Consider the following 11,679-nt stretch of genomic DNA (forward strand, 5'->3'; position numbering starts at 1 on the left):
TTGTTTATTATCCTAACTTCAATTGATAAAACGATGTGTTCTAGGAATGAAGCTAAACATCAAGGATATGAAGTAAATGCTTATGTTTTGTCTTCGCGCTTGAATATTGCATATACGTTAAGCATGAAATTTAATTTAAATTCAAATTCTTTAATTTGAGGGATGATGAACAATGGACAGTTAACTTTTTAAAATCACGACCTCACTATTCAAAAATTCTTTACCCCTTCGAAGTTGAAAGCATGGTCTTATTTAGACAATCGTTTATGTTCAAAAGTTCTCTATTCAAAACGGGTGATTTTATCACTACATTTGAACAATCAGACTCATTTAAACTTCTCGAAACAGAAGAATTTCTAAAAAATATGTAGATAAAGTGTACGCAGTATGTATAAAATAGAAATTGGGAGAATATGACGACAATTTTTCAGCATATGAAGCTTTGAAGACTTGATACAATGTCGTTAATATGGTAGTAGTTATCGGATCATCATTTGCTACCCACGAAATAGGAAATCGTTATCTATTCAGACCAAACGAAGTTTTTTTATAGTAGATAGGTGTTTTTTTACTGATAAACAATGTTAACAAATAATAATGTAAAGAATGAATTTATTGATGTTTTTAGTTTACATAAATTATAAGTCTACTTCAATGCTATGATTTATGAAATTCACAGTTCATTATTTCTGAAAAGCATGAGATTGACTTATTGACTATCCATTTGGGAAACTTGCAGCGACATATCATAAGTGTTTCTTATGGATTTCAATAGCTTTTTTGCGTCAGTGTAGGAATGATGCAATACACACATCTATAAAATGAGTAATTTGATCAATTTTTGATCGTGGCACACTTCAGTACAGACAATAACTTAGTAAACGAGAGAAGTGTAATTAGTTTTTGAGCACACATTTTATGCATCGGCAAGGGCTTTCCTCAATATTTTTTTTCGGTTTACCATGGAATATAAGAATTTTCCTCCTGCTTGTTTCCATATCATTGCGTTGTTTCAACTGTTTCCGATTTCGTTTCTATCACACAGCAACAACGCTCGACCCATTCACTTACTTTCCTCGATTGAGGACAAGAAATCTGGGTCCAGTATCAATTGACTTTGCATATTGTTTTACATTTCGGATGAAAGTGAAATTTCCATCGAAAATTTGACCAGTCCTCATTCAAATTCAATAACTTACCCAACGCATCGAAAGTCGGCTGTCTACAGGAAACCTACAAAACGAAAAAAGCACACCGTCACCCGCTAAATTTCACCACAACGATCGCTTTCTGGTGCGGCATTCAGTGATCCTCGTGATTTGTTCATACGTATCAGGTGTTGAGCATATCGACATCGGGGCACGCCGATGTCGATATGCTCACCGATGCGTGTGTGGGAAAGCGATCACCCGCTGGTTGGCGGTTGTCGCCCCGCATCCGAACGCAGTAACATTGTTGGAATTAATAAGCGTGAATATCAACGGTATTCGGACTGGGAGGGCCACTCACTGAGGATTGGGGGTGGGTGACCACGATCGCCAGGAATCACCTCTCCGTATAACTTTCTCTTCGATCCTCTACACACATGCCGAAGGTGCGTGCCTTTATTTCGATTTCGAAAGAAAGAAAACCCATAAAAAAAACAAACAAATAAACAACACCGAAGCTGTGGGTGTTTTTAATTCTGCGCCACGATCGAGGCCGGAACTTTCGATCATTGGTGAGTGACCCGAAACTTTCCCTAGCTGGTCACAATGCCAGTTTGCAATCCGCACCGTTTCTCCCATCCCATCCCTTATTTTTTCATCACCCATGACTCCATGACAGTGGACAATGAGTTTCGAGCGTTTCTCAGGGGACCGCATTCCCGGATCGAATCTTATATGGGTGCTGTTCAACGATGCGGCCGAGAGAGCGGCAGGGGATCGTTTTGTGACTTTTTACTTTCGTTTGAGGAAAAGCCGGTTTTCGGTTAGATTCATGAACGTGAACGTTGATGACCACACCACACCGGCAGAGAGTACGCGGGGAGAAAATGAAAAAAAAAGCAACAAACAAACCCGCCCGTGCATTGCACTCGTACGTGGCGCGGCGGAGGTCTCTGACCGACAAAAATGCAACTCAAGGACCGTTTCGTTTATTTTATTTTTTTTTTTTTGAGAGTAAACCGGGATGGGAAGATTTCTCTTTTGGTTTGGTTTGTGTGGGACGAGGTCATTGTTCGCTGGAGGGAGTTTCTTTCTGGGTTGGTGAATTAACGCATCCATCGCCCGCTGGACGGAGGAAGAAGGAACCGGTAATTTTTCAATTTTCATCTTTATTTCATTCCTTTCATGTGAGCTGATTGTGTGTGTGTGTTTTTTTTTCTTTTCATTCAATAATTTAAACAATAAATAACAGAACAGATCATTCTTACAAAGAGATTTTTTTGCAATAGTTATTTGTTTTTAAGAATTTGTAAGCTTTTTTTCTTTCGAAACACGCGAAGGACGCGTCTTAGAGACGTTAGACAAGTGCGGAAAAGGAGAAAGAGAGAGATTCGATTGATGTTATCGGTAGATTCGGTAGTCAGTTGTAGACAGTAGAATGAAGAATTCAGTTATTTCAGCATTTAAATGAACAATTGAAATACTAATGCCGCGTTACCGCGGTTTGGGGCTAGCGGCTCTCTAGGAGATCCGAGGTAGAGAAAAATTTAATCTATCTTGAGTATGAGTGTTTTGGTAAAGTTTCGAAGCGCCGACTGGCGCCTACTAGAGAGTTGTTAGGACAAGAGAGGGTATCGTGTTCTAGTGCAAGAGAAGTCACCTTACTACAGTTTAATATAAACTTTTTCATGTTTCACGAGTATTTTGCTTAATCAATCCGTGGGAGGGTGGACACTTCCAAGTCGAGTGCCCTGCAACACGTGACACAGTGCTGCTACCACGCAGTCTCGGAACCGGGGTCCGCTTCGGCTGAAATTTGACTATGCTAGGCAAACGACGGAACCACTACCGTGGGCGGGGGGGCAGAAATCATTGCATGATTTTGGGCTCCGGCACGTTTTCCGCACTTTGGGTTGACCAAAATTGAAGAAACGTGACTCCTCGGAACACCCAACCAGTCAGTCAGCGTCTGTACAGTCTTGCTTTCGATTGTTGTTTTTTTTTTGTTTTTCTTCGAGGCTATCAAGGCGTTTGTGGGGGAGCGTATCTTGTTTTTTTTTTCAATAAATTTTTGGCATGTTTAGTTTTCTTTCTTCAATGATCCGTTACTATTGGCTATGGACTAAAGCTAGATCTCAGATTACTGACATACTGTGCGGATGAGATTCACTCCAAGTTACAACTATTTTGAACTTTACGTATTTTAGCTTTCTTGTTTTCTTCGTCAAAGTGTTCTCAAAGACTGCCATCGTCTGTACTTCTTCTAGGCCTTTTCAATCCGTAATCGTGATTTTTCTTCAGTGAGCATTATTTGGTATTGTGAAAAATAGGAAAAAATGACACATGCATAGAATCTAGGAGAAGCGTCGCAGCGACAGTGGGAGTAGGTTAGACGAGAACAGTTCGAGAGAAGAAGAGAAAAAACTACCTTTAAAAACAAATAATCTAAATAAATATTCTCGAGCAAAATAAATTATTAAATACGCTTTTTCTTCTCATCGCAAATAAATTAAATTAATCTAAGAGTGTGGTGAGTGTGTTTTCGCTCGGGTGGCTTTCAGCTGCCATCCGGCTGTGTCACGGTTTGGGGGTTTAGTTATGGGATGACCAAGAATTGAAACCTACTTAACTAGTAGTCGTCACAGCTCCCCCGAATCACGTACGCGTGACTGTCCGGGGAGTGTGAATTCGGAAGGATCATAGTAGCGAAAAAAGTGTGTAAAGTTTTTTAGTTCCGTTTGAGAGAAAAACAGTATAAGACGGTTCAGTGAGGGGGAAAAAGGGGGCTTAGAACGATGGTTCGGTGAAGGTAGAAAGCTCAGGGGGAGAGGGGGGGGGGCACTAATTCTCGATACACAGCATTATGGCAAGCTTACTGAGTGTGAGCAGAGTAGGCCAGATTCTGGGCATCCAGGGAGCGAGCGTATCCGTGATGATCGTCGAACGATGTCGAGTGCGAGTAGTGCGGGTGGGCGACGACTTCGTAGCTCTGTTCCGGTTTCTTGTCGAATAGTTTCTTCAGACCGATGATGGCGGACAGGATCAGGGCGATCTTGCCGACAATCAGAGCCTTGAAGGCGATCAGAGCGAGGAATCCAATGGCCAGTGGGAGCAGAGCGGCGGCCTTCAACTTGAGCAGCAACAGCAGGGGCAGGAGCAGCTTCTTGACCTTCTTCTTCTTTCCACGGGCTGTAAGTACGGAGTATTAAGAGAAGGAGAGAATGAGATGCAGTTTAATTTGTGGCTGATGAGCTTCTTGCTGCAGGGCGGTTTCGGTTTGGGTTGATCGAGAGTGAAAGTTTCGGAGACTTTCAATTTCTTCTGCGGGCTTACACAATCGTGCTGTGTTCGTGAGTGTTTTTTCATTTCATGTGGGACGTTTCGTGCTACTGCAGAGACCCGTATTCGATGTAGCCGATAGTAATCATGATGATGATGATGGTGATGGTGGTGGCTTACTTTACGTGATCGGTTAAGCTGTGGGTTACATGAACCGGAACTAGCGAATGCTGTCGTGCGCGATTATTATTCGAAGTCATCACGGTCTATTAGTGTGAACATAATGCGAAAAAAATTATGCAACATTACGTGAAAGCATTTATGTAACGACGGTCGGACCTCCTACACAGTAATTATCTGAGTAATGTGATTACAAAATATCTGTGTCATACATCCCAATAAATTTGAATGCAATCTTTCGTAACATGGGCAGAAATTAAAAATTTATTTTTAATGCGATAAAAAAGATATTGTACTTCTTAATTTAGTTTTCGTTTTGAGATTTTAGGCGATTCCCAGCACCATAACTGGCATCGTTTAACACTAAGATACCAGCAAAATTTGTTCCTCTACGGTGACAATGTTTGTTCTAGAGTTCAATCACTTTCGCTTCTGAATATTTCTATCCCATAACTAAATAAAGAGAAAAATTAGCCACGTACAATACTTTTCTTTACGTTTCGTGTTAGACTACAGTAAGTACATAACAGTTTATTTGGAACTGTTATGCCATCTAGTAATCCACCCTGCAGAATAATTATAGTTCCGCAAACACGGCAAAAACTAGCTTTATTCATTAGCATTTTCCTTAAAATTTCAATTGGACAATACAAATAAATAGGTTTCAAAAATAGTGTCAATTCTACAACTTTCCAGTGGAATTCAGAGTAATGCTAATCAAGTTTAAAGGAAATAGTAAGATTGTCTTTTCTCCTCTGATTATTGGATTGATAGTTTGTTCAATAAAAAGGCCTGGGGTCACGCATAAAAGCACACTGGCTCTTAGAATACTCTGCTTTTAGCTCAGATTGATATTCAATCGGAATCTAGTCAATTGATTTATTACAATGAACCGAAAAAATAACTCATAACGGTAATGGATCTAATGGATTCTTCAATCTGTCGACAAATAGGCTTTGCACGAACATGACATAACTTCACAAAATGAACAGAATGAACTTTTTTGACAGCTGACGTGTATTTGTTTACAGTTTAAAAGTTCATAATTTGAATTTAAAAATTGCAAGTCGCCTCACACTCAACTGATTTATACAAATATTGCTCCTTGATGCTGGAAACGAATACAGGGCAATCTTTTTAGTTCTTTTCACTGTGGAACACGTTTTGAACAGACACTTTCTCGTCATTTTTTAATTTTTAATTTGCAGTCACAAAACAAAACAGACACACGGCTACTGTCAAAAATGAATTTGATTCGTCGACAGTTCATTTGTGTCGTCATCGTGCATCGTGTAATGTTTTTATTTTAAGCATTCATTATTTAACGAACGCAACAATTGACATCTGAGAATCGATTTAATGATGATCGACTGTTTGCCAACAGTAATCGGAACTATGTCAACTTCATAGTGCTCGCAGAGCTCCCATATGGGAAGAATAATAAATTTATACTCGACATGTACGTTTTTAAGTACTTGATCATGCTGAATCATTGTAAATGTCCTTGAACTTTTTCTTCTTTTATGAACGTGCTAGTGTGCATGAACGTGCAGCAGTTGAAAACCGAAAAAAGTTTTCTTTCGAAATTTTCAAATCACGAACACATGCCCACACGAATTTAACATGGAATTCCGAATGGAAAATACTCACATACGTATTTGAGTTTGATTCAAAATTCATTTCGAACTGAACGTGTGGGCAGTTGATTGCTCGTTATTCACCGAACATCAACCATCCGTTCGCATTCAACCAGCATTCGTTCGCCGGATTGACTTGTACGCAATAATGTGGTTACGCTAGCCGCCGCCTGCTATCGCAGTGGCGGTAGGGACGTTGTTTTCTGGATACATACCAGGGAACTGCGCTGCGATCATACGTTCGAAAAATTTTAAATAATTCTCGATAAACATTAGGAATGGCTCTATTTGGAAAGAGATTTATCTTCTCTTTTGATATGTTACTAATTCTTCTAGTAATTCCGTCCGAATTGATCGAAAGATGGAGGTTTTTGTGAATGTTCTTCCAAGCAAAATGTTTGAGCTTTACAGGTGACGCAAATATACATATAACGCAATTTATGAAAACGTGATTCGTCCACTGAATAGGTTTTACATAACAATAAAAATTTGTAGCAATCATAATCCTGTCTCTGTCTGTCACACACACGAAAAATACCATGTTTCAATGGTGAAAAATATATCCAAATGTCTGAATCCAAATTAAAAAAAAAAAAAAATACATCTTTTTTGATGCTCGTAAAAATACATCTTTTTTGATGCTCGAATATTTCTTCCTCAGAACACATGAATTTGCACAAACGGTTCTAAGTGTGTATGCAGGCCCGTACCCAGGATTTCGTTTCGGGAGGGGCCCAAGCTAAAAAAAAATGTTACTGAAGACTGCTTATGTACCTAATTCTCGGTGTGCCTCTTACGGGTGTTTTTAACAGACACTTTAAACTTTTCCACTGGATCTGTTATTTCTTTACGTTTACTGTCTTGTTATTTCTGCAACACATGTCATAGGCCTTCTAAATAATTATATGTCTGTTTTTGATTTCGGGAGGGGCCCGGGCCCCTCGGGCCTCCCCTCTGGGTACGTGACTGTGTGTATGCGAAGAATTAGAGGGAAAAATTGCGCAATAATCGAAAGAGGAAGTAAAACTGAGGAACTGAGATTTTTCTTATTTAGACTTTTAGGAATTGATGAACTCTCAAATTGTTTCAATTTACATCTTTAACGACCAATATATTGGATCATCAAACATTTTTACGGTTTATATTCTGATACATTTGTAGACAGTGAATCTTGAAATTCTGCATATGTTTGCCACAAACTTTAGTTGTAATTTTTTTTTTGTTTTGGATTATAGAGGTTTCAACCTTAAGTTCATTCGCTTCTTTGAACTAGAAAAACTATCTGACCCTATGTGCGGGGTTGGGAATCGAACCCAGACTGGCGTTATTATTTCAATGTTAGAAATCGGGATCTATTCTAGGTTTCAAAGAGGGAATTTTAGGATCTATTTTAGCATTTAAAGGACCTAAGGAGAATGCAAAACTTCTGCCATTGAATACGGACTAATGCCACATTATGACAGCATAAAACCGCTAATTGGCATTTAGTTGCTTTTAAGACTGTACAAATGCCGAGTTTGTCAAAAAATACACAGCTAATCGTGGGTTATGCTTATTTATGGTTGGTGTGTATTCCGAATCCTGAAAACTGATCGATTTACAGTCGATAAGTTTCCAGATTACTGATTTAGAGCAAGGAAAATTTTCAGTACCCATAAGAGGTTATTTTATCTTTTTGGACATGAAAAAAGGAAGCGTGATTAGTTTCCCTAGCTATCTCCAAATGTTTGACAAAACTTAATTTTTTAGTCCTTCTTGATTACTTCACAATCCTAAAAAATTATTCATTTATAGTTAATCTAGTTTAAGATGGCATAGAAAAAGATAGAATCGCATGCTCGTCAAAAATATGAAATATCTTGAAATTTATGCAATAAGAAATTTTTCACGAATAGTGTATGAATCTTCTTTTGTATAGAAAAAATAATAGAATTTATACGAGTGTTCAACTGAAAAACTATTTACTGTGTTGCAGTTCACTTTAAAGCAAATAGTGTGAAACAAATAAGTCTTTAGTTTTTCAGATTCGTCTGTTTTATATTTCATTTTCGAAGAAAATGGGCAATCAGACGACCTCTTTTTCAATTTTGTTACTTTCGAGATAGAAAAAAAAGTAAAATAAGTTCCCAGATAATATTTAAAATTAGATGGCACTAAAAATATAATATTAGATAATAATGTGACAAGTTTGGTTTACTTATATTTTCATCGTTCTGTATAAGGCTGTATGTCAGAGAAAATTCTTATCATATCAGGAAAGAAACAAGGATGTTTTTTGTGCTGTTTAGGCTATGAGGAAGTAGTTGGTTATAATTAAGCACCATTGAAAAATATAATTGATATCGCTTGCAAGGCATGGAATTTCAACCTTGGACGACATTTAACAGTATTTAATTCAAGATCCGCATTACGATAATGCGATATATAATATCTAAACTCATAAATTACAGAATCTCAATCAATCGTAAGGCTGCTTAAAACGCCGCCATCGTCGACCATAGCGCGTCTGAGCTTGCAAGCGACGAACCCGTCGCTCGTCGACAGCCCGCAAAATTCCGCTACACCAATTATGCGGCGAACCAACCTCAGCGGACGACATAATGTGATAATAACAGTTAACTAACCGAGCACGCCGTCACGACGCGCGTGCCTCCGTCAGGTCAAGTTCAACGACCAAGTGCCTTACTAACTGACTGACTTTGCTTTCAGTTCTTCTTCTCGCGGAGCTGAGCCGCGCACCATTCAACGACTATGAAGAACTATGCAGTCGATCAACCATGCGAGGCAAAACGCAATCACCATCGGCACCATCATCATCATCATCATCGTCGTGATTATCATTAGCATTATCATCGTCATCGTCATCATAATCTCGCATAATCGTTATCTCTGTCTGGGCGGTCGATTGCGAGCCGCCGCCACCACCGCCACATTCGATCCGAGAAAAACACTCGATCAACGCCCAACCCCGTGTAAGCCGTGTTGCGCGCTCGTGTGTGTGTGCGTGTAGAAAAAAGCTACTCACCCTCATCCAGTGAACGCTGCATGTCCTCGATCGAGTCCTTGGGGACCTTGAATTGCAGGGTGTGCGAGCCGAGGAAACGGGCGGCACGGTCGACCAGCAGACTGTCGATTTCGGATTCGCGGGCTTCCGGGTCAACGGGCAGTTCAACTTCGTTCAACGAGCGACCCTGGGCAGTTGGTTTTTCAGTTTCCACCAGTTTGATTCCCTCCGTGATCTCGATGTCGCCCTGGGCACCGTCCACATACTGGAGAGCACGTTCCTGTGTCGAAAAGTACGGATGTGTAGAAGTGTGTGCCGTGTGGGAAAAATAAAAATGAAAAGAATAGAAGAAAAAATAGGTTAGTAATCAATACACATAGTTGTACCCTTTCCCGGCCAGTGAGAAGAGGGTTTGGCTTTGGGATGTGCGGGACTGCTCTCAAGGCACAATGTGTTTCGCGAGTTTTCAAGCTGGTTTTTGCTGTTCGAATACAGTTATTCGGGGAGAGTTGTTTTCAGATTTGTTCCCGATTCCTTTCGCGCCCGTTGCGTCCACCACTCAAAGATGATTGCCTAGTTTTTACGCCTATACAAACATGTACATGAGAGTCTACACATCGGCGCGATTACGATTAATCAGTTAAATATCACAATTATCATGGTGCGCACTTTGCTCCGGAGCTGTAGATTCAGTAATTACTACATGTTGGCAAGCTTTACGGTAACTCGTTCTGCTTGTGTTGCTTCGCACATTTTTTTTTGCTACTTAAAGAAACTGGATCTCTCGATAGGTTTTCGCATTTATTGCATCACTATGGGAATTCGTAATCCATTACCCGTCTGAAGGGTCTTCGATCACCAATGTTCGGTTTAATTCAATATTATTATTTTCACGCGAATCAATACACTTTTAAACAAACATGTTCACTAAGCTCACTTTCAAGCTGCAAATGTTCCAATGTCTGTTTATTTTGTTTTTTCACGGGACTTTCTGACTTTCACACTCGTAGATAGTTCCTGTTTTTTTTTTATTTTTCTTATTTCCGTGGATGACTGCCGCTTACCTTGACGCATAACACCATCGATTTGTCACCGCAGTCTTTGACAAATTTGAGCGCGCTGGACAATAATCCATCGGTTTCCGAGGGGGCTGCAACCGCAACGGCCAAAACGGCGATCAACACGACAAACTGCTTCATTCTGTTTTTTCCTTCTTTCTGTACTACAATTGCACACCTTCCGGTTCCTCGGAGGACACGACACTGAATGCAGGACACTGCTTGACACGTCTTTTTATCTCTTAGGGTAGCACAAGCTCACTCTCTCGGGGTCTCGTGAGGAGCTGTTAATTGTTGGAAAGCAACCGGTGAACTGTGACTGGAAGACAATGCTGCTGCGGGTTTTATTCTCTTTGGTTCCGGGGCCCCCCCGGCAGTCCAGACCTCATGTGTGACCAACGGCCCGAACCCCGGCCGCGAGCGAAACGATGGCACCAACACAACCACGGCATCTCGGTTAATTTCCGAAAGAAGAAATGTGCGCACGTCGATCAAGTTTAAGGTTGCGGGCGCAGCTGCGGAGAAAGAAGAAAGCTGTGCAGGCCCCCAAAAGCTTCACACAGCCCGTGAGCGTTGCCGCCGATTGTATGTGGTATGAGCAAAAGAGAGAGAGAGAGAAAGCTCCACCGAAAATGAAAGAGAGCGAAATCACACACCATTCTGGTAATGATGATGAATGTGTGTATTTTCGCTGCTTCCCTGCAGGAGGCGTGGCGGTGGTGGTGGTGGTGGCGATGGCGGTGGGACCCGTTGGTCACCGAACGATCGCTTCATCCAATACTGTCGCATCCGTACCGTACGTGAAGTGTTAGTGGCCCCAGAGGGAAACCGGTCATTACAACAACGACGTGCGTGCAACGATCGTCAACCCGAAAATCGAAAGAGGTAGGGGTCATTCGTCAGGGGTGCTGCTTTAATGCTGCAGGATCCCTTCAGCGCCGATCGACACGCGCTGCATGGTGTTGGTAGGTCCGGATGCGTCCGGGGCACGTATCGATTAATTTAAATAATTTTCAAATATTTTTTTTCCTTCTTTTCCTACCACCGAACTCGTTGTCGTTTCGGCCAAAAAGGGATTTCTCTTTAAGTATGCGCTTGGATGGCATTTTCGAACGATCGTCGATTGGGAGAAATACCAACCAGGTGATGTTTTGTTTTTAAATCCGGAATCAGCGAAAAATGGTTGCAGCCAGAGATGATTGGAATGCTTCTTGGATTGAAAGACTACGAGCCAGGCTAGATCCTTCTGCACACATCGTTGACACTTTTCGCGATCGAAATCGCAAACCAATGCTGATCTGATGATTTATGCAAACTTTGTCTTTCTATTCCGACTTAAAGTCGATGTTATTTCGGTCCTGCTGTGTAAACGA

The 11,679-nt window shown here is 40.8% G+C and overlaps 1 protein-coding gene across 1 annotated transcript; it reads right to left on the reverse strand.

The window, feature by feature from the left end:
* Positions 1-2,316: 2,316 nt before the first annotated feature.
* On the reverse strand, positions 2,317-10,610 carry LOC131438177 (uncharacterized). The gene is made up of 3 exons (XM_058608016.1): positions 10,313-10,610; positions 9,270-9,528; positions 2,317-4,337 (listed from the first exon to the last, which is right to left on the reverse strand). Exons 1-3 carry the CDS (start codon positions 10,445-10,447, stop codon positions 4,021-4,023), a joined length of 711 nt encoding a protein of 236 aa, XP_058463999.1. The 5' UTR covers positions 10,448-10,610; the 3' UTR covers positions 2,317-4,020.
* Positions 10,611-11,679: the final 1,069 nt, after the last annotated feature.

The sequence above is a fragment of the Malaya genurostris genome, chromosome 1 (genome assembly GCF_030247185.1).
Source record: "Malaya genurostris strain Urasoe2022 chromosome 1, Malgen_1.1, whole genome shotgun sequence".
In the NCBI taxonomy this organism is placed as follows: Eukaryota; Metazoa; Arthropoda; class Insecta; order Diptera; family Culicidae; genus Malaya; species Malaya genurostris.